The sequence below is a fragment of the Panthera uncia genome (assembly GCF_023721935.1).
Source record: "Panthera uncia isolate 11264 chromosome C1 unlocalized genomic scaffold, Puncia_PCG_1.0 HiC_scaffold_4, whole genome shotgun sequence".
Classification (NCBI taxonomy): domain Eukaryota; kingdom Metazoa; phylum Chordata; class Mammalia; order Carnivora; family Felidae; genus Panthera; species Panthera uncia.
In genome coordinates, this window is record NW_026057585.1 from 40,702,368 (window position 1) to 40,726,856 (window position 24,489).

At 37.5% G+C, this 24,489-nt stretch overlaps 1 protein-coding gene across 2 annotated transcripts in view; it reads right to left on the minus strand.

The window, feature by feature from the left end:
- The window catches only part of MIGA1 (mitoguardin 1), a 105,889-nt gene that overhangs the window by 60,417 nt on the left and 20,983 nt on the right, over nucleotides 1–24,489 (minus strand). For both annotated transcript variants that reach the window (XM_049616968.1, XM_049616967.1), the window contains exons 3-7: nucleotides 21,052–21,229; nucleotides 19,201–19,337; nucleotides 16,132–16,258; nucleotides 12,837–12,970; nucleotides 11,749–11,872 (exon numbers count right to left, since the gene is read on the minus strand). In XM_049616968.1, the coding sequence (XP_049472925.1) occupies nucleotides 11,749–11,872; nucleotides 12,837–12,970; nucleotides 16,132–16,258; nucleotides 19,201–19,337; nucleotides 21,052–21,229 (700 nt within the window). The remainder of the gene's footprint in view (nucleotides 1–11,748; nucleotides 11,873–12,836; nucleotides 12,971–16,131; nucleotides 16,259–19,200; nucleotides 19,338–21,051; nucleotides 21,230–24,489) is intronic.

The window sequence follows — 24,489 nt, forward strand, 5'->3', positions numbered from 1 at the left end:
ACTTGTTGTGATGAGCACTGGGTATTACAATGTAATTGATGAATCACTAAATTCTACACCTGAAACTAGTATTACACTGTATGTTAGCTGGAATTTAAATAAGACTGGAAAAGGAAGAAAAAATAAATACAATGATACATGTGATCTCACTTAATCTTCACAATTCTATGAAGTTGATCCTAATGTAGACCTTCATCTTACAGATGAAGAAGCTGAGTCTAAGAAAGGTCGAGGCTTGCTTACGTTTCTTAGCTAGTAAGAGTGCTAGAGCCAGGATCTGAACCCACGTCTGCTTAACTCCGAAGACTTATGCTCTTAACCATTAAACTATACTGTCTAAAATTGAAACCATATTGGCGTTTTTTGGTTGAACCTTCAAAAATTACAATAACTAAATTATAATTTAACAATTCTCTAAAAAAATTGTATATAAGCATAACATTTACAGATGCTGTTAGCTAGAACTTGTATACTAATGGAAATTTACACTAATGTTATTTCAAGTCTGTGCATCATCTTCATGCTCTTACTCTGAGTTACAGTAGCAGGTGTATACAAAACATGCCAGAAAAAAATGTGGTGACCTAAATTTAACTTCCAGTGAGAGGAGCAGCACAGAATGGCATTTATGAGTCATTGGCTTTTAATATGTAGATATAATATGCTGCCCTCTAGTGATTTCAATACCTTGCATTTATTGAGACTGAAGAGCCTCAATAAGGAAGAAGGAAAACATTTTTTTATTATTAGAGAATTCAAATCTTCATTTTATTTTATTTTTTAACGTTTATTTATTATCAAGAGGCAGAGACAGAGCATGAGAGGAGCAGAGACAGGAGGAGACACAGAATCTGAAGCAGGCTCCAGGATCCAGTTGTCAGCACAGAGCCTGACGTGGGGCTTGAACTCATGAACTGAGAGATCATGACCTGAGCCAAAGTCAGACGCTTAACTGACTGAGCCACCCAGGCTCCCCTCAAATCTTCATTTTATAGTAGGAATAACTGAACAAATAACTATTGTTTAAGCCCTAAATAAACTTTTGATGTGTAAGAGCACATATAGAAATAGAGTTGACCCTTAAACAATGTAAAGGTTAGGGGTGCTAACCCCCCAACACAGTAAAAAATCTGCATATAACTTTTGACTACCCCAAAACTTAACTACTAATAGCACACTGTGGACCAGAAACCTTACAGATAATATGAACAGTTGATTAACACACGTTTTGTATGTTATATATATTATATACTGCATTTTTACAATAAAGCTAGAGAAAAGAAAATGTTATTTAAAAAATCATAAGGAAAATAATATACATTTATAGTACAGTGCTATACTTATTGAAAAATATCTGTGTATAAGTGAAGCTGTGTTGTTCAAGGTCAACTGTACATCCAATAATGATTTACCAATTCAGAATGGTTAAGGAAATACCAGTACAGAACACAGGAAAAGATGAATTAGAGAATAAGGAGTGATTACATTTTATGCAAGGAATTCATGCCTTAAAACCTTGCCTAATCCAAAGTTATTTTCCTAATCCAAATATAAAAGGGGTTGAAGTAGACAACTACTGTGCTGTATTTCTTTTTTCAAGCATAGGTTTAAAGCACAGTAAATGATTACAATTAAAACAGTTTTTAAGAGTGCTGTTAGGGTGCCTGGGTGACTCATTCGGTGGCAACCAACTCTTGATTTTGGTTTAGGTCATGATTCTCACTCACGGGATTGAGCCCTGCATCAGTCTCTGCACTGAGTGTGGAGCCTGCCTGGGATTTTCTCTCTCCCTCTCTTTCTGCCCCTTCCTCACTCATGCTAGCTCTCTCTCTCTCTCTCTCTCTCAAATCAACTTTAAAGAAAAAAAAATGCTTTTAAAACATTTGCAGTATTTGTAAGAAAATTTTTTGCATCACTATTTCCTCCCAAATATCAAAAGTATTTCCTATTATAAAAAAAAATGACAGCTTGGCTTAGAAGTACATTAGTGGTTGTGATGTCAGACCAGGTTGTCAGAAGTTTTTAATTTTTTTAAAAAAAGTGCTTTTGCTATTAATTCTGCTCTTTTATTTTTTTCAGCATTAGTGCCAAATTTCCAGCATGTTCAGTACTAAATTAACAGCAAGAATATCATCAGTTTCAGTATTCCTAAAATTTAATAACCACTTGGGTGACAGTATTACAAAATATAAAAAAGACTAAATTTAACAATAGCAGTAAAAATAACATCAGAATTACTAAAACCACTTGCAGAAGTTTTCATAGTGTGGTTCATAGGATGGTTCACAGAACATGTACAAATGATACTCAATATTTCTAGTTACCAGCTGAGGTGGCACCACCTAGAGCAAACAGTTTAAAATTCACCAGGCCCACAGCTTTGTAACTAAGTGATTCATGATTAATTTTTTTAAAGTTTTTGGGATTTGCATTATTTGAAATTTTTAGTATAAAGTGATATTTTGCTAATTCAAACTAATTCAAACTCATGAAAACTTACTTAAAATTAGCTTAACAAGAACCATACTGTATTTTTAACAGCTTTACTGAAGTATAATTTACATACCATAAAATTTCCCCCTTTTAAATGTACAATTCAATGAGTTTTAGTAAATGAATTATAGACTTGTACAGCCATTACCATAATCCAGTATTAGAATCATACTCTACATGGGGTGCCTGGAAGGCTGAGGTGGTTAAGCATCTGCCTTCAACTCAGGTCAGGATCTCCCGGTTTGTGGGTTCAAGCCCCGCATTAGGTTCCATGCTAACAGCTCAGAGCCCGGAGCCTGCTTCAGATTCTGTGTCTCCCTTTCTCTCCGCCCCTCCCCAACTTATGCTGTGTCTCCATCTCTCTCTCAAAAATAAATAAATGTTAAAAAAAATTTTTTTAAAGAATCATACTATACATTTATTAAACTGTTACCAACCTCACCTATGTAAAGTAACCAAATAACTCATAATACCAACAACTCGAAAGGTTTTTGGATCTGCTATTTTTAAAAAAGAGAACAGATTTAATCTACTTTCAATAAATACAAAATTACCTAAAGGAAAAATGCTAAGACTATTTTAAACATACTGAAAGAATCGTGCTGAGGAGGATTTAAACCGTCCTCTTCATAATCTTGTCCACAACATTAATCTGGCAGACTACTATAGATAGTACCTATGTAAAATTATGCAGAGTCCTTGTTTATGTTTTGAACTCCAAATTAATGAAATAAGTTTTGCTGAGGTTCTACTATAGTTAATAAAAACCTGACACATGTGACTTCTAAAATGAAGATGATTTGCAAGTGAGTATAAAACCAATCATAAATACTTGATAGCAAATATTCACCTACAAAATAGTTCAGTATCTGCAATATTTCTCAAAAAATATGAATTGATATCAGCCTCTTTTAAAAAAATTTTTTTTACATTTTCCTAAACTACTGGTTAAGTATATAAGTACACATTCATTTTGCCATGATATATAACAAAGTATTCTATAATCTTTTAGTGATCAACATGAAAAAAATGAGAAAGAAGAATCAGTTGAACCTATAGCTGGTTGAACTACCAAGTGTCTTAAGTGACCTAAGACAACTTGGAAGTATCTGTCCCAGATCTCTGACTCTGTCTTTGTCCACTTTAAGATATGATATTGACAAAATAGTATATATGTAGTCCAAATTCCAGGCATAGAGCTCTGAAAACTCTTAGGATTTCCCAAGTGATGGAGGTGAGAGAAGTGTCTTTGTTATCCATAATAAATTCCTTTCAACCATACGAGAATTTATGCTAATGAGTGACTCTTGGAGGTGGGGGATGGTTGTAAGGGAACCAACCATATAAGTAAAAGATTGGAACTTTCAGCTCCAAACCAGATCCCTGAGGGGAGAAGAGGTGAGGATCACATTAGTCACCAATGGCTGATGATCTAATCAACTGTGCCTACAAAATGGAGACTAAACTAGGGTCCAGAGAGCTGCCAAGTTAGTGAACACATCGAGGTGTTGAAGCTTGTGCACCTGGAGAGGGCATAAAAGCTCTATGCCTATTCCTCATATCTTGCCCTATGTATCTCTTTCATTTGATTGTTCCTGAGTTATACCTTTTATAATAAACTGGTGATAGTAAAGTGTCTCCCTAAGTTCTGCGAGCTGTTCTAACAAACTGTCAAGCTTAAGGAGGGAATTGTGGGAACTCCTGATTCCAGAAATATGGGAAACGTGGACTTGTGACTGGCATGTGAGTGGAAGGCAATCTTGTGAGGCAGAGCCCTTCATCTGTGGGGTCTGTGTAAACTGGGAAGTTAGTGTCAGAACTGAATTAGACTGTAGGACATCTAGTTGGTATCTACAGAGAATTGGAGGATTGCTTGATATTGAAAACAACGCATCTGGTGTCAGAAGTGTTCTGAGTGTTCTAAGCTTTCCTTGAAATATTTTTTGTTAATGCTTTCAACAAGAGCACCAGTGACCAACTAGACCAAACTGACAACACTAGAGACTCACAGCTGAAAGGGATACCAAATCAAAATCTAAACTATGAAGGCACAAAAACAGACACTCAGATCAATGGAACAGAATAGAGAACCCAAGAATGGACCCACAAACGTATGGCCAACTAATCCTTGACAAAGCAGGAAAGAATATCCAATGGAATAAAGACAGTCTCTTCAGCAAGTGGTGCTGGGAAAACTGGACAGCGACATGCAGAAGAATGAACCTGGACCACTTTCTTACACCATCACAAAAATAAACTCAAAATGGATGAAAGACCTAAATATAAGACAGGAAGCCATCAAAATCCTCGAGGAGAAAGCAGGCAAAAACCTCTTTGACCTTGGCCGCAGCAACTTCTTACTCAACATGTCTCTGGAGGCAAGGGAAACAAAAGCAAAATGAACTATTGGGACTTCATCAAAATAAAAAGCTTCTGCACAGTGGAGGAAACAATCAGCAAACCTAAAAGGCAACTGACAGAATGGGGGAAGATATTTGCAAATGACATATCAGATAAAGGGTTTGTATCCAAAACCTATAAAGAACTTCTCAAACTCAACACCCAAAACACAAACAGTCCAGTGAAGAAATGGGCAAAAGACAGGAATAGACACTTCTCCAAAGAAGACATCCAGATGGCCAACCGACACATGAAAAAAGTGCTCAACATCACTCATCATCAGAGAAATGCAACTCAAAACCACAATGAGATATCAGCTCACACCTGTCAGGATGGCTAACATTAACAACTCAGGCAACAACAGATGTTGGTGAGGATGCGGAGAAAGAGGATCTCTTTTGCACTGCTGGTGGGAATGCAAACTGATGCAGCCACTTTGGAAAACAGTATGGAGCTTCCTCAAAAAATTAAAGATAGAACTACCCTACGACCCAGCAATTGCACTACTAAGTATTTATCCAAGGGATACAGGTATGCTATTTCAAAAGGGCACATGCATCCCAGCGTTTATAGCAGCACTATCAACAATAGCCAAAGTATGGAAAGAGCCCAAATGTCCACTGATGGATGAATGGATAAAGAAGATGCGGTATACACATACACACACACACACACACACACACGCACACACGCACACAAAGGGAGCATTACTCGGCAATCAAAAAGAATGAAATCCTGCCATTTGTAACTACTTGAATGGAACTTGAGGGTATCATACTAAGTGAAATTAGTCAGAGAAAGACAAAGATCATATGACTTCATTCATATGGGAACTTTAAGATACAAAACAGATGAACATAAGGGAAGCAAAAATAATATAAAAACAGGGAGGGGAACATAAGAAACTCTTTTTTTTTTATTTTTTTTATTTTTATTTTTTTATTTTTTCAACGTTTTTTATTTATTTTTGGGACAGAGAGAGACAGAGCATGAACGGGGGAGGGGCAGAGAGAGAGGGAGACACAGAATCGGAAACAGGCTCCGAGCCATCAGCCCAGAGCCCGACGCGGGGCTCGAACTCACGGACCGCGAGATCGTGACCTGGCTGAAGTCGGACGCTTAACCGACTGCGCCACCCAGGCGCCCCAAGAAACTCTTAAATATGGAGAACAGAGGGTTACTGGAGGGGTTGTGGGAGCGGTGATGAGCTAAATAAGTAAGGGGCATTAAAGAATCTACTCCTGAAATCATTGTTGTACTATATGCTAACTAACTTGGATATAAATTAAAAAGTAAATTAAATTAAAAAAAATAAACTATGTTAACAATTCAGAATGATGATTCAGAAGTGACAGTTTAGTAAGAATAATAAATACATCTAAAACTTGTACCCAGAAAAACAACTGCACAGGAACAAATGAGGGAAGATACGGTTTACCAATAATAAATCTAACAATAATAAAGAAAAACTTAGAAGTTTCAGTAACTGTAAGTTCAACACTAGCAGTGTTAGAAAAGCTAATGTAGTCCTTGGGCTCTGTGATTATAATGTCCAGAATTTTTTAATGTTTATTTGTTTTTGATAGAGAGCATGAGTGGGGGAGGGGCAGAGAGCGAGGAGGGGAGAGAGGATCTGAACTGGGCTCTGTGCTGACAGCAGCCAGCCAGATATAGGGCTTGAACTCACGAACCATGAGATTATGACCTGAGCCAAAGTTGGACAGTCAAAACCAACTGAGGCACCCAGGAGCCCCTAATGTCCAGAATTTCTACTTCAAGATGTAGAGCATAGGCATTTACTTCTCCTTTTTCCCAAAGGCCCATTGAAAGTGACTTAAAAAAAAAATTTTTTTTTTTTTTAATGAGGAAAATTATAGCATCACTGGAAAACATGAAAAGGGTATCGGTGGACAAGAAATTTTAATGACTACCTTGAAATTAGCAAATACAGGATCAGGCAGGTGGAATAAGAACAACAAAAACCCCACAGCCTTCCTGAGTGTCCCAGAGAGGGTCCAAATTCCGAGCCGATAAACACTGTTACCCTGTACCTAGCACTTTTATTGTATTATTTCATTTAATGCTCATAATTATTTTGAAAATAGGTATTATATGCCCATTTTTCAGATAAGAGAGCTGACATTTAGACAAGTTATATAATCACACAGCTAATCAATGGTGAAGCCACGACTTGAATCCAGTTAGTGTGAATCTGGAGTCTGCTTTCATTTATTATGCAGATACAGGCCAAAGGGTAATCCATTACAGTAATCATTAAAGCACTACGCTAAATCCCGCTGGTACTGGGGGTGCCTGGCTGGCTCAGTTGGAAGACCAGGCAACTCTTCATCTCAGAGTTGTGAGTTCAAGACTCACGTTAGGTGTAGAGATCACTAACAAAAATAAATAAATAAAACTTTAAATTCATCTGGCACTATTTCCATCAGGTAAGAAGGGTAGCTCTCTTCTTTTGTTCTTGAATTAAACCTTGATAACTTCCTTCTACAAAATGAGTGGAATCTGTCTAGAGTGCCCAAAAGCGCCTGAGAGAGGAGTAAAGAAAGACACAAGAGTTAACGTCAGATCCCCACACAAATTTGGAAGAAGGAAAAATGTTTTAAGGAAAGGAAGATCCACACTAAATAAATATCACAAGAAATGCTTCCTTACTTTGGCAGCTGTGGGGTTCCAGGCTCCCTGCTCCAAGATTACATTTCCCAGAGTGAACTTTGCCAGTAGGCACGCTCTGCTCACAGAGTTCACAGTCAACCATCCTATTCAAGGAAGGTATCTGTCTTATAAATTGGTGAGGCAATGTCGTATGGTGGTTCAGAACATGAATTCTAAAGTTAGCCTGCCTGGCTCCAAATCTTGGCTTTCCCATGCAACTCTAGGGAAGTTACTCAGTATCTCCTTCCCTCTCTTTCCCCATCTGAAAAATGAGGATGATAACTATATTTATCTTATGAAAGTTTTTGTGATGATTAAGTAAGATAACTTTCACTCAGTGTAATGCTTCTCTTATGTAAGTGCTCAGCAAAGCGCCTGGCACATGGTAACCTGCAAGCAATGGTGTGTGTTAGTTATGAAGTACAGGGGACAAAAGGGAAAGGAGATAAATTAGATGACGACTGAGAAATCTTCCAACCTTGAAAATCTATCAAATTCTTAAGAGAAAAAAATTTTAATTTCATCAAATAAGACAAAGCAAATTCCAGAACAGTGAAGTATTCACTGACGCTAGATCAATACTTGGTTTAAATTCACTACTGAACCTCTGAAGGCATTTATTAACCTCTTTATTTATGACTACTAGCTATAAGTTGCCTCCCAATATAAATTAAATGTGCAAAATGAATTTGAATTTAGAAAATGAGGAGAGCTAACTGACTTCTAAGCAATTTTGATTAATATCAATGAACAGATATAACAGAGCTACTCCCCTACCAGAATCTTGACCATAGATTGAGCTCCTTCATCCAGAAGTTCAAAAACAGAAATTAGCAATAATAGAACAATATCTAAAAAACTGCCAAGAAGGAAGATAATAATACAGCATCATGTCAACTGGAATCTCCAGTGCAATAACAGGCCAAAGCACTGCATGGCTGCAGGGAAAAGCCAGGCAGCTTAGAAGGCTGTGACAGCCCAGGATGGGAACTTCTTATTCCAAACGTAAGCTAATCAAATTTTATGATCTAATTATGGGTCTCCTCTAGAAATCCTATCCATTTAGGGTTCCAAATTAATAACAATTTACTCAGAAACAACTTAAAGTTAGGTCCCAGAAATTAAGCCATTTGCCTAGGGAACTTCTTATCTAGAAGCAATGTGTATCCAAAGCAGACCTTCCGGGCCAGTGCTAAGAAATCTTTATAACCTGATAAACTAGGAAATCAGAGATGGACTTTGCCAACCACCATGGTCAGTAGAAAAAGAAACTTTAGGCATGCCAAATCTGAGATGCACATTAAATTGTAACAAGTGCAAGAACTACACACCTACATGATCCTTACCATGAGCCAGGAAAATGCAGGTAGATAATTAGAACAGTGAGGATAAAGCCTCCATTCCCAGAATAAGACATTAAGCCTTGGGGCCCTTTTCCTCTCCTCTCCTTATATTTATAATTTTTTCCTACTCCTTTTTCTCTATGGTCATCCTTGCCACATAACCACCCTCCTATCTTTTCCAGTTGTTCCACTCCCGCTGTTACACTTGAATTCTTTTAAAATTCCTTCTCTCTGTTCTTTCTACAATGTCATTCTAGTAAGTTACAAAAGGAACTGTATAGAAAGAAACAAATATAAAAAGAAGGCTTTGGCAAATTCTATTTGTTGACATGAATACTGTCTACTTTTTCCTGGCCTGTAACTTCCACATGTCAAAACATTATGCCCATGATAAGAGCAGAGCAACTGTTAAAAAATACTCAAGTCTAATGAATAATTTTAGTGACAATATAGAATGAAAGAGCAAAGAACAAAATTAATACAAAGAGGCCTCGTATAACATTATGACATACACAGAGCAATTCTTTTTAAGATTTTTTGTTTTTTTTTTTTTAGTAATCTCTACACCTAACAAGGGGCTCGAACTCATGACCTCAAGATCAAGAGTCACACACTCCTCCAACTGAGCCAGCCAGGTACCCCTAAACAGTAATTCTTAATTCTAATACAATTAAAATCTTTTACCTAAATTCAAAATACATAGATACCTAAGTATTTCAAAATGCAGCCACTTTTAGTATATTATGTTCAGAAAAAAATGTGGAAAAACTTAACACTCCTTAACTATTTTTTTATTAAAAAAATTTTTTTTAATGTTTACTTATTTTTGAGAGAGAAAAAGAGAGCGCAAGTGGGGGAGGGGCAGAGAGAGAGGGAGAGACAGAATTGGAAGCAGGCTGCAGGCTCTGAACTGTCAGCACAGAACTTGACACAGGGCTCAAACTCATGAACTGCGAGATCATGACCTGAGCTGAAGTTGGACGTTTAACCAACTGAGCCACCCAGGCACCCCACTCCCTAACTATTTTTATTCCTTATAAGAATATAACAATTCTCCTCAAATTAAAAAAAAAAATTATTTTTGCCAAAAAGAGATGCAATATAATCTTGTCTTACTTCATTCTTTGGAAAGGAAGAAATTTTAATTATTCTTTCCTTTGAAGATTTCACTCAAAAAGTCTTTTCAAAGTTTTTTTCTCTTTAAAATAGGAAACAAGGGGGGCGCCTGGTTGGCTCAGTCAGTTGAGCGTCCGACTTTGGCTCAGGTCATGATCTCAAAGTTCATGAGTTCAAGCTCCACATCAGGCTGATAGCTCAGAGCCTGGAGCCTGCTTCGGAGACACAGAATCTCTCTCAAAAATAAACTCTCTCTCTCTCTCTCAAAAATACACATTAAAAAATAAATTTTAAAAAATAATAAATAAAATAAAATAGGAAACAAGGGTAATTGCATATATTAATGCATGCCCCAACTGCTGATATCAAAATCTCGCTTGCAATTAAAATGGGGTCCAAGATGGGGCATGTGGGTGGCTCAGTCAGTTAAACGTCTGACTTCAGCTCAGGTCATGATTTCACGGTTCTTGAGTTTGAGTCCTGCATCAGGCTCTATGATGAGGCTCTGCAGCTCAGAGTCTGGAGCCTGCTTCATTCGGATTCTGTGTCTCCCTCTCTCTCTCTGTCCCTCCCACACTCACTCACTCTCTCTCTCTCTCTCTCTCAAAAATAAACATTAAAAAAAGATTTTTAAATGGAGTCCAATAAATAGAATTACTTAAAATATTTTAAATGTATGCTATGAGCTACATGCACACTTTCGAGCCATGTCTCTGTCCCATTTTTATATTTCTGTTTATTTTCTTCCTCTCTCCAACACTTGAACTGGGATTCTTTCACTTAGAATGTAATTTTAGGGGCATTCAGATGCCTGAGTGTTGGTTTAGCATCCAATTCTTGGGTTTCAGCTCTGCTCATGATTTCACGGTTTGTGGGATTGAGCTCCATGTGGGGCTTTGTGCTGAGCGTGGAGCCTGCTTGGGATTCTCTCTGTCCCTCACTGCCCCTTCCCTGCTTGCATGCACAAGCACAGGCTCTCTCTCTCAAAATAAATAAACATTAAAAAAAAAAAAAAGAATGTAATTTTAAAACAAAGTCACAATCCTACCTACACACTCGAAAGTATATCTTATGGGCATTAAGTTCACTAGAAAAATAAAACTGAAAGAAAAACCAGGAAATATGATAGAACATTTTCTGTTGACTATTTGCCAAAAAATATGTAACCATATCATATTAATACACTTAAATGATTCTAAAAATATTTTTTTTTCAACGTTTTTTTTTTTTTATTTATTTTTGGGACAGAGAGAGACAGAGCATGAACGGGGGAGGGGCAGAGAGAGAGGGAGACACAGAATCGGAAGCAGGCTCCAGGCTCCGAGCCATCAGCCCAGAGCCTGACGCGGGGCTCGAACTCACGGACCGCGAGATCGTGACCTGGCTGAAGTCGGACGCTTAACCGACTGCGCCACCCAGGCGCCCCTAAAAATATTTTTTTTAATTTTATTTTAATGTTTATTTATTTTTGACACAGAGAGAGACAGAGCATGAACAGGGGAGGGTCAGAGAGAGAGGGAGACACAGAATCCAAAAAGGGCTCCGGGCTCTGAGCTGTCAGCACAGAGCCCGACACGGGGCCCGCACCCACGGACCACGAGATCATGATCCGGGCCGAAGTCGGACGCTCAACCGACTGACCCACCGAGGCGCCCCAATGATTCTAAGAATATTAAAGAAGAAATTCACACGTTTCCTAAAAAACCATATAAAATGTCCATCTTACCGATATCATTAACAAGGGAATTAGAATCAGATGCCCCCAGGGTAGCTTCGAACTCCTCTTGGAGACGATACGCTCTTTGCAGGAGAGCTTCAAGTTTATGGATAAATTCAGTACTAATAATATCCTACAAGGAGAAGAAAAGTACACACAGCAAATATTAGATTCTAATGTTAAGATTCTCAATACCTTCCACTCTTAAATGAAAGACAGAGAAAGTGTGGGATATGAGGAAGGTCCATTGGGTGGTGACAGCACTGGATTCTGGCTGTGCCTTTGGCCAAGTCACCCCAGTTCTCAGGGATTCAGCTTCTCTACCTATAAACTTAAGGAGTGGGATTCGACCAGGGTTCTCAAAGTAAGATCCTGACCAGCAGTATCAGTATCATGTAGGAAGTTGTTAGAAATGCAAATTCTCAGGCCCCACCCCAGCCACTGAATTAGAAACTCAAGTCTGTTTTAATAAGCCTTTCAGATGATTCTAATGCATGCTGAAATTTGAGACTCACTAGCTGACGTGATTGGTAAATATCAGTCCAGCTCTAATTCTGTGCAACCTTTATGAATATAATGGCACTTAATTAAAACGAGGCTTTAAAAAATCCCTTTAGAAGTCAAAGTAATTCTATATATTCTTAGAAAATCAGGGAACTTGATTATGAACTGCAAATTTGGGATTTAATAACTAACTGAACAGAAAAAGCCCAACAAGACATACCCCTCCACACATACACTCTTAGTCCCAAGGGAGAAAACAAACCCATTGTATTAAATGCCACAAAAAAGAGGCACCTGGGTGGCTCAGTTAGTTAAGCTCCCAACTTCAGCTCAGGTCATGAACTCGCAGTTTGTGGGTTCGAGCCCTGCATCGGGCTCTGTGCTGACAGCTCAGAGCCTGGAGCCTGTTTCAGATTCTGTGTCTCCCTCTCTCTCTGCCCCTCCCCCACTCATGCTCTGTTTCTCTGTCTCAAAAATAAATAAACATAAAAAAAAATTCAAATGCCACAAAAAGCAAGTAAAATGAATCAACATTAAACATTGTTCAATTCTTCCACTATTATAAAGGCCACTCTCAGGCAAATCACCCTTACATCTACACTTTCTTCAGCAATGGCATCTCCTGCACCCAATTTAATGGAACTACAGGCTTCATCTTCAGCCTGTCTATTTCGAAAGGTGAGAGCCTGCTCCCATCGACGTAGCGCCTCTTCAAACAATTCCATACCTATGAATTAAGAACAGAATGATTGTAAATAAAAAAAAAATCAATGCCAAAATAAAATCATTTGGGGCTGAAATCTTTTTCATATGGTTATCAACAATGGCATAGTCTGACTGTAATTTTGGCACTAAAGAATAATCTTATGCTCACCTGATTTCATAGCAGAATTTTATTTTATTTTATTCTATTTTATTTTACATAATTTATTTTATATAATTTATTTTATATAATTATTTTATTTTTAAGTAGGCTTCACGCTGAGCATGGAATCCAATGCAATGCTCAAGCTCATGACTCCGAGATCAAGACCTGAGTTGAGATCAAGAGTTGGACACTTAATCGACTGAGCCACACAGGAGCCCCTTCATAGCAGAATTTTAATTTCTCAATATATTCTAGGCCTATGGTAGCCAACCAAAAATCAGAGAGAAATGACCAATATGTTTTCTTTTATTTAAAGTAACTCAAATATATACAGTGCTTGGGATTTCTCTAGAATAGTATCATGTGTTCACCAAAAGTCCAACAATGACTAATTTTTATATTCACACAACTATGCTTCAAAATATCCACCTATATTAAAAATTAGGTAAATAGAAGACAGTAGTTGTTAAGAAGCTATCAGGTTTATAAGAGGTTGTCAGAAAGAGAGAATAAAACTAAGAAGAAATAGCATACTAAGTCTAGAATAAAGTTTTGCTGTGTCGATTTGGATAAATACAGTAATTGCTGCGTCAGTTAAAATCTACAAGACCACTGCAAGAACCAAACAAGGGTTACAGTCTAAGTAGAAATTCATATCCCCTCAGCTATACACAGCTTTTGTGGGAAAAAAAGGTATGCGCTTCTTTTTCTCCAAGTAAAAAAAGTCTTACCAAAATAATTATGTACTTCAAACAAAACCAAAATATTTCAAAACTTCAATTTTTCTAGACATATAAAAGAAAAAGATCTTTAAAAGCTGCTTAATCTGGGGGCACCTAGATGACTCAGTCAGTAGAGCATGCAACTCTTGATCTCAGGGATGTGAGTTCAAGCCCCACACTGGGCATGGAGCCTACTTAAAATAAAAATTAAAAATAAATAAACAAACAAACAAACAAAACAAAGCTGCTTAATCTGGGCAAGTCATTCTCAAGATGTTTTCCATATATAGTAGTTAAGGAATACCTCTCCTCTAAAATCATTTCTTCAAGTTCTCTGAAGAACCTACAACCCTAAACAAAAAAAGTGTTATTTAAATACAACTCACGCCTTTCCTTCTTATGTAATGTAATTTTCCATAGCGAAGAACCAATACTGTGTAGATCTTCCTTCTAAAAAACCTATACACTTAAAAGACAATTAATTACATCACCATCTACTCTCCTTTCTCCAAGCTTTACAATTCTAGTTCCTTCAACCTTTTCTCACTCCATCTACTCTCCAGCCATCTGATTATTTTGGGTAAACATTAAGGAAGAGTGATGTAATCACAGAATAGTCCAAAGATAAAAGCTGCCTCCCAGGAAGAATTGTGTCTCACCTCGTTGCGGCACAGGGCCCAAACCACCACATATCTTCAGTTTTATAAAAGGAATTCAAACATATTTCACTAATACATTCTTTTAATGCCATCAATCTTGTAAAGGGAATTCAAATAATAGGTGGGTGATTAGATGACCCAGAGGGCTTCTACCAATCTTAATTCTATGATACTGAGACTCCCTGCAGCTTCTCTGGTTTTGCTCTATTTCTCTACAATTCTAACTCCCAATAATCCAATGGAAGTTGTTAGTGTAGGTTTATTAGACTTAAGGTAATCCAAAGGCATAGCTTAATTCTCAAGAGACCTTTGGAAAAGATGGCAAAAGAACTACTCTTACATCTTTCCCCATAGGCAGGAATAACTACGGTGATACTGCAGGAGATGATACAGTCTAACTCCTCTAGAATGTGGGAATATATTCAGAGGTACACAGTCCTTCTACAAATCATTATCTCCTTTACTGTTCATTGGCCAGGGCTATATCAAAGTTTTTTTGTTTTGTTTTTGTAATTAGTATGCACTTCCATCAAAAGAAATACAGCCTGAAATAAAGTAGCAAACACAGAAAAGCATTTGAAAAAGTATTTCAATCTAATTCAATTCTTTTTTCTTTTTCTGGGCTCCAGTGATACTCTCTAGACATGCTCCTTGGTCAAGCCAAGAGGAATACTAAGATGTGAAACACAGTCCTTTTTTTGTTATAAAATCATTCTTGGATATAAGAATACAGGGCACCTGAATGGCTCAGTTGATCAAGCATCTGACTTTGGCTTAGGTCATGATCTTGCTGTTCCTGAGTTCGAGCCCTGCATCAGGCTCTGTACTGACAGCTCAGGGCCTGGAGCCTGTTTCAGATTCTGTGTCTCACTCTCTCTCTCTGCCCTTCCCATGCTCACGCTCTGTCTCTCAAAAATAAACATTAAAAAAAATTTTTTTTTAATACAAATGATAGATAAAAAACAGATTAAATAAAGTGGACTCTGATAGACTCATTAGATAAGAACCAAGAGATCAGGTTAGATGAGTGAAACAGACTGAATAATAGCCACCCAAAGGCATCAGGTCCTAGTCTCTAGAACGTTACCTTACAAAGAAAAGGGGTCTTCGCAGATGTGACTGAATCAAGGAATCTTAAAATTAATTAATTAAGAAATTTAACATGGGGAGATAACCTGGATTTGGTGGGGCCTAAAACCAATCACAACTGTCCTTATAAGAGGCAGAGGGAGATTTGATATACACAGAGGAGGTGATGATGGGAGGTAGAGACTGGAATCACACAGCCACAAGCCAGAAGCCATCAGAAGCTGAGAAGGGCAAGGAACAGATACTCTCCTAAACAGGAATTGTTGTTGGAAGCATAGCTCTAATGATACCTTGATTTCAGCCCAGTGATAATGATTTCAGACTTCTGGCCTCCAGCACTCTGAAAGAATGCATTTCTGCTGCTTAAAACACCAAGTTTGTGGTAATCCGTTAGAGCATCCTCCAGAAATAGGTTATATTATATACACCATATTCAACAGATACAAGAATATTTAAAAATTACGTTGCTTCCCTTAGAACAATTCATCATTATTTAGTTTCACATTAAATGTAAGCATAACATCTTAAAACATTATTATGTTATTCCTACCCATCAAGTATAAGTTCTCAGGAGTGGTCACAGGAATATTAACAAGTTTAACATCATCTTCATCTGCTTTGTCCCAGGAGTTAGAATTGCCACAAGCACAGCTATGACAAGAATTGACGCTCTGGACCTAAAATTAAAATCGACAGCAGTGACTTCAAAATCTCTTTTGTGACAGTATTTTGCCATCTTTTATATTTACAAACTATTTATATAAATCCTATTCCAGGTAAAACAACCCATGTAATCCCCACCTGAACAAATAAATCTGATTGTATTCAAAGTTAGGAGTCATACGACCCTAAGTATCTTAAGCCTTTGTTTGCTCAAAAATACACGAATAGAAGAATATTTCCAACAAAAATCAGTTATTTCCATTAGAAATCAAGCAGCTATTTTTACAGTTTACTGTTTTATTAAATATTTGCTTATAAATTTTATCCACACCTACTCTGGTTTGAGGTAACTAGCTTATTTCCGTTTTAAAAATTATTAACAGTGCTGATTATGCTAAACAATAACTAAAATTGAAAAGCCTCTATCATCTTCCCTTCCCTAGCAAGGTGCATTGAGCCAATCATTTCAGTCATCTTTATGTAGATGATTCCCAAGTCTCTGCCTCCAATTCTGTCCTTTTTCTTTTTTTTATTTTTATTTTCAGAGAGAGAGAGAGAGAGAGAGCGCATGCAAGAGAAAGCGAGGGAGAGAAGTAGAAGGGAAGAGACAAAGAATCTCAAGTCGTATGCTCAACTGACTGAGCCACCACCCCTCCATTCCTGTTGCGTTTTTTTATGTTTATTTATTTTTGAGAGAGGGAGAGAGAAAGTGGGAGTGGGGAAGGGGCAGAGAGAGAGAGAGACCAGAGAATCCAAAGCAGACTCCACGCTGCCAGCACAAGCTTGACGTGGGACTCAAACCTGCAAACCGTGAGTTCGTGACCTGAGTTGAAGTCTGATGCTCAACCAACTGAGTGACCCAGGTGCCCCCAAGTTCTGTCCATTTTAAGGGTGCCTTGAGTGGCTCAGTCAGTTAAGTGTGACTTCAGCTCAGGTCATGATCTCGTGGTTTCCAAGTTTGAGCCCTGCGTCGGGCTCTGTGCTGCCAGCTCAGAGCCTTGAGCCTGCTTAACATTCTGTCTCTGTCTCCCAAAAATAAATAAATGTTAACTTTTTTTTTTAAGAAGTCTAAGCCTGGGGTGCCTGGCTGGTTCAGTCAGTAAAGCACGGGACTCTCAATCTCAGGGTCGTGAGTTCAAGCCTCAAGTTGGACATGGAGCCTACTTAAAAATATATAGGAGCACCTGGGTGGCTCAGTCCATTAAGCGTCTAACTCTTGATTTGCCTACGGTCGTGATCCCATGCTCCATCTCACGCTTGAGATTCTCTCTCTCCCTCTGTCTCTTTGCCCCTCCTTTGCTTGAGCATGTGCACACACACACTTTCTCTCAAAAATAAAAATAAATAAACATCTTTTAAAAATTCGATATATTTAAGAATGGGGCAGCTAGATATTCCAACAAAACAGAGAAGCCAAGTACAGAATATGGTGTTTAATAAACTATTTAAAATAATGACAATACATGATGGTACAGACATACACTCCCAGAGGTATATATGTAAGAAATTACCGATGTTGTTTGTCTCTAAGGACGGGAACCGAGAGGATAGGGAGCATATTTATCACTGTACATTTTTTTGCCTCTTCTTTATTTAGTAGCAAGTATACATCCTACCTATTTAACAAAATTTTTAAACCATAATAAGTCAAAAAAAATACTAACTTTATTCCTCACTTGTCAATCAATACTATATTAATGCTTCAAAGAACAAGGCGACTGGGGCGCCTGGGTGGCGCAGTCGGTTAAGCGTCCGACTTCAGCCAGGTCACGATCTCGCGGTCTGTGAGTTCGAGCCCCGCGTCGGGCTCTGGGCTGATGGCTCGGAGCCTGGAGCTTGTTTCCGATTCTGTGTCTCCCTCTCTCTCTGCCCCTCCCCCGTTCATGCTCTGTCTCTCTCTGTCCCAAAAATAAATAAAAAACGTTGAAAAAAAAAAAAATTTAAAAAAAAAGAACAAGGCGAGGAACTCCACACTTGGCTTCAGCAAGCCACATACTTTTACCTACGCAAGCTCATCATCTTGTGACCTAGTACAAAGTCTGGCTGTATCTTCCAGCTTTTTTGCAGAACATCTAGTTTTTTTGTTTAGATTTTTTTGTGTTTTTTTAAATTACTATTTTAGACAGAGAGAGAGAGTGCAAGTGGGGGAAAGGGATGGGGGAAGGGAGGGAGAGAGAGGGAGGAAGGGAAAGAGGGGGAGAGAGGTGGAGAGGGGGGAGAGGGAGGGGGGGGAGGGAGGGAGAGGGAGAGGGAGGGAGGGAGAGAGAGAGAGAGAGAGAGAGAGAGACAGAGAGAGAGACAGACAGACAGAGAGAGAGAATCTTAAGCAGGCTTCACACTCAGCACAGATCTCAACCTAGGGCTCCATCTCACGACCCTGGGATCATGACCTGAGTGGAAATTGAGTTGGACGCTCAACCTACTGAGCCACACAGGCGCCCCAGAAATATCTAGTTTGAAGCAATACTTCCAGATCAGCACTATTCTTACAGGACCCCACGTACCCATATCACTTGCTTAAAGAAATCTGGAACCAAACTGGCTGGTTATTTACCAAAAGGAAAGTTTTACTTGCCTAAAGAAAATAGACTCAATAAGATGATTTAAGGTTCTTTCCATACTAAGAGCTATCTATAATTATATGGCATTTAAAAAAATTTCTTTTTCTTTTTTTAAGTTTTATTTTTATTTATTTTGAGAGAAAGAGAGCAAGTGGGGGAGGGGCAGAAAGGGAGGGAGACAGAATCCCAAGCAGGCTCCACACTGTCAGTGCAGAGCCCGATGCAGAACTTGAACCTATGAACTGTGAGATCATGATTTGAGCTGAGGTCAAGAGATGGATGCTTAACCAACTGAGCCACCCAAGCGCCCCTATTATTATATAACATTTAAACCAATATATAACAATAGACACAAAAACAAACCTATAAAATAATAAATTTTTTTCTTTACTTACGGAGGCTAAACTCTGTGCAGAACCTGAGTATTTACTGAAAAGTCCTCCATTAGCATAGTTACAAGACTGAGATCCTTTGTCTTTGGCAGAACTTAAAGATAATGTCAAATTTTGTCTACTACTGGAACAACTTGAACCTATCAAATAAATATATCAATAATATTAGAAGTATCAGTAACTCCAATGACAAATTTCCGATAAAATTTCCAAGTTTACATTATATTCCTTCAGAAAGCTTCTAATTTTAAAACACATTTCCCTCAATTGTGTAAATTATTAAGTGTACAGCATTATTAAAATCTACCTCTCTTTACAATTGTTTTTAACACTGCTAAAATAAATATGCTTCCTAAATGAAGACTAAACCATTCATCTAATTAGGGTATTTGATATGATATTTGAATGACCTATTATAATCAGTTTAAAATACTGGCAACTATGAATCTTCAAGTTATAAATTAACAAAATATAAGCACTTCCTTTCCTGAATTACATCTGTACCATGTCCATATTGTATTACATTGTAATTAGTTTTTTCTTTTTCTGTATCCCCTAACCATCTATCTATCCATCTATGGCTGACATTGTATCTCAGTCTATCTTAATGCAGCAGTTAAGACACTACTCAATTCAATTCCTGGGACATGTATGACCCTAAGCAGGTCACTTAAGTTTTCCTTATCTCGATTTTCTTTATGTCTAAAATGGAAACAATAACACAGGATATAGTCCTAATTCATAGAATTGTTATAAAAGTTAAATAATGTAGTGAGTATACAGCATTTAGCACTAGGCCTGAGATCTAATAAGATCTCATTAAGTGAGAGCCATCATTACTGTAATGTTCACTGTACTTGGCACAAAATAGTCATTCATTAATAATTTGCTGGACAAGTTAATCACAAAAGCATATGATACTCTAAATAATAAATTAAAAATAATTAAAAGTTTTAAAAATAAGAAATTCAGCATGCTCAAGAAGTTATTGGGTTTTTTAAAAATTTTTTTATGTTTTATTTTCAAGAGAGAGACAGAATTTGAGCAGGTGAGGGGCAGAGAGAAGGACACAGAATCCGAAGGAGGCTCCAGGCTGTGAGCTGTCAGCACAGAGTCCAATGCGGGGCTCAAACTCACAAACCGTGATATCATGATCTGAGCCGAAGTCAGACGCTTAACCAACTGAGCCATCCAGGTGCCCCAAGAAGTTATCGTCATTGATACAACATGGCAATATGTACCATATCTCTAACAAAAACTACAGGTCTTTTAAAAGCCAGCAATTTTACTTCTATTTATACACTAAGAAAATAATCAGACAAGTATATTCAAAGCAAGAAAAACATTCTAAAGGGACTAACAGGGAATTGGTTAAATAAATTAGTGGATATGTTTTCAAATTTAACACTAAGTACATATTAAAACGATAGAAATATATTTATTGACCTAGAAAAACAATTTTATATATTGTTAAATATTTTAAAAGCAGGCTACAAAAGGTGTAATCATAATTTTATTTAAAATACATACATCATCTACTTGTACATAATATAAAATTGTGTATCTCAATAGACTTAAATGCAAATAGAAATGGATAGATATATGCCAAAGTATTATAAGTCATTACTTCTGGGTAGCAGAATATCAAGTGATTTTAATTTTTTGTTTGCTTCTCTATATGTTCTATTCTTTCTAAAATCAATCTGTATTATCTGGGAGTTAAATATTAAGGAAAGACATTTTGGAGGCTACAGCACAGAAATCACTGCACTCCAGTTATGATTAATATATAAATCTTTCTATGATTTAAATATAAACTTTCTTTGTAGACTCAGTTCAGCTATCTCCACATACCTTTGTCTGATGCTGCTCTTTTAGTGTATTCAAGTATGAGGTGCTCTGGTTCCCATGGTAATATTTTTCCTTTCTTCTTTCCACGTCTTCTTTTAAAGTGACGGGCCAGAAAAATTACAGATACGGCACTCACTGCAGTTACCACAAACAGCTTTTTTGCTACTGGTGAAAATCTTATCTGGAAAAGATGTAGTTAGATTGAAAAAAACTTTTTATATTTGTTCACTTTAAATAAAGATGTAAGAGGCAAACTTTTTTTTTTTTAATTTTTTTTTTAACATTTATTTATTTTTGAGACAGAGAGAGAGAGAGAGCATGAACAGGGAGGGTCAGAGAAAGAGGGAGACACAGAATCTGAAACAGGCTCCAGGCTCTGAGCTGTCAGCACAGAGCCCAACGCGGGGCTCGAACCCATGGACTGTGAGATCGTGACCTGAGCCGAAGTTGGACGCTCAACCGACTGAGCCACCCAGGCGCCCCTAGGCAAACTTATTCTTAAGATAACCTAGTTCTGGGGCGCCTGGGTGGCTCAGTCGGTTGAGCGCCAACTTTGGCTCAGGTCACGATCTCGCGGTCCGTGAGTTCGAGCCCCGCATCGGGCCCCTGTGCTGACAGCTCAGAGCCCGGAGCCTGTTTCAGATTCTGTGTCTCCCTCTCTCTGACCCTCCCCCATTCATGCTCTGTCTCTAAAATAAATAAACGTTAAAAAAAAAAAAAATTAAAAAAAAAAAGATAACCTAGTTCTAACTACTATGAGAAGAATATTATTTCACTCTTTGAATGACAGCTCAAATGAAAGCTGTCACTCTTTGAATGACATTTTGTTTAAAAACAAACAAAACGTACTAACATATGAATTTCTGAAAGTCTTAGGTAAATAAACAGTATTACCACAAACATCAAAAGGAGCACAAAATAATTTAACCCCATTAAAACCTGTTGAACAACTAATGATTAATTCATGCAACTAACTGAATCATAGCAAGATTTTAAATTACAGGAATGATTAATTCAGAGATTTATTTATGTATTTATTTTTAACGTTTATTTATTTTTGAGAGAGAGAGAAACAAAGCATGAGTAGAGGAGGGGCAGAGAGAGAGAGAGAGAGAGAGAGAAATGGAGACACAGAATCCAAAGCAGGCTCCAGGCTCTGAGCTCTCAGCACAGAGCCCTATGCAGGGCTTGAAACCATGAACTGTGAGATCATGACCTGAGCTGAAGCTGGTTGCTTAACCGACTGAGCCACCCAGGCACCCCAGTTCCGAGTTTTAAAACATACCAATTTTTTTTAACTATCTGGAAATTTGAGCAAACATGAATTAACTTAATTTCTAAATAGAATCTGAATAAGCCCTTTTATGCATGAATTATTCAACAAATATTTACTCAGCATTTTACAAAGTACCACACTGTGCTATGAAAATTAGAATTAAAATCTTATCGTAATCCTATTCAACAAGCAAGTATCAAATGCCTTTCATTGATCAGGAAGCACTAGGCATAGAGGACACAGATCTTGCCTCCTTCAAGCAGTATGTTATAGTAGAGACAAATATATTCACAAGTAATTACAATATAGTGTGATAAATACAGTAACATAAGTATACACTAAGTATTCACATCACCTTCACATAAGAGGTAACTAACTTTGTCTTGGGGGACAGACACAATCACCTAAAATACAGGAGAACTATAAAATAAAGCCATGATCTTGGGGTGTAGAGGGCTGGAAAGAGTGTCACTTTCAAATGAACAACAAAAACAAGCCAGACAAATGGCAAGTTCTCAATTTTTCTTGAAACCATCACAATGCTGAGGACAGAGGGCAATCACTTGGCCCCAAAATTAAGGAGACACAGGTATCTGCAGGGAGAGATAGGGCATAAGCACTGGCATGCAGAGATAAAACACAGCAGGACATCAGTAAGAAGAGTTCAGCTAGTATGGCTGGTAAATTGGTGGAAACAGTAGCATTGGTGAGAAAGGGTAAAGCACCCCCAGGAGCACTGGGGATGTTGTAAATATGGGCATAATCCATAGTTTTTGCAGGTTTTATCTTCACGAATCCCACCAGGCACTACTCACAGAAAAGACTGCAAGACTCCTAAGTCTCCCCAATGGTGCAGAACCCAGGGAGGGAAACAGGAGTTTCTGTGGAGGGGCATGAACTGCATCAACACCCTTCTCTATTCCCTCAAAAGAACAAAAGACATAAACTGTAGGATGCAGCTTTAACTTTCAAAGGAAATACATACCATTAAACACTTATATTAAAGAAGGTATAAAATCCATAATCTGAGTTTTTACTTTAAGAAACTAGAAAACAGATGAACAAATCCAATCCAAAGCAAGTAGAAGACAGGAAGTAATAAAGACTAAACAGAAATCAATGAAATAGAAAACTAAATCAATAAAATCAAAAGCTTATTAAAAAGAAATCAATAGATTCACTCCTGGCTTTTGGCAAAAAAAAAAAAAAATTAAAATTCAGTAAAACTGACAAACCTGAAGCCAGTCTGACCAAAACAAAAAAGAAAGAGAAAGAAAGAGAGAAAAGATGAAAAGACACATATTACTAAAATCAGAAATGAGAGAGGCATTGTCACTAAAGACCTCATGGATATGAAAAGTTATTACTATGAACAACTCTATGCCCATAAATTCACTCTGGAAGAAATAGATAGAATGAATAGTTACATATGTACTAAAGAAATTGAATTTGTAGTTAAGTAAAACCTTTTAACAAAACTATAGGGCAAATTCTACCAAATATTTAAAAAAGAAATATTAATTCCATTCAATGAGGGACTACTTCCCAATCATATGTGAAGCTAGCATTACTATTAATATCAAAACCAAAGACGTTACAAAAAATTATAGACAAATATCTATAATGTAGATAGATTTTTTTAAAAGTCCTTCACAAAACAGTAACACATTGAATCCAGCAACATATACAGGAGATACTACAGGAAATAAATACTACAGGAGAGTCTGGGTGGCTCAGTCAGTTAAGCATCTGACTCTTGGTTTCCACTCAGGTCATGATCTCAAGGTTTGTGGGATCAATACTACAGGAGAGTCTGGGTGGCTCAGTCAGCTAAGCGTCTGACTCTTGGTTTCCACTCAGGTCATGATCTCAAGGTTTGTGGGATCATGCCCCGCATCGGGCTCCATGCTGACAGCACTGCTTGGAATTCTCTTTCTCTGCCCCTCCTTCCCCTCTGAAAATAAATAAACAAACTTTAAAAAAAAAATGAACGCTATATATGACCAAGGAGTGTATATCCTAGGAATAATTATCTGAATAATTATCTACTCAGAAGGTGTTGCTTTATTGAATGAGGGTGTCACACCTGTTCCAATGTCCACTTGTTAAGAACCTGTTGGACTTGGCTTTGATTTCTGATTGAAGAAGTAAGTGAGCCCCCCTAA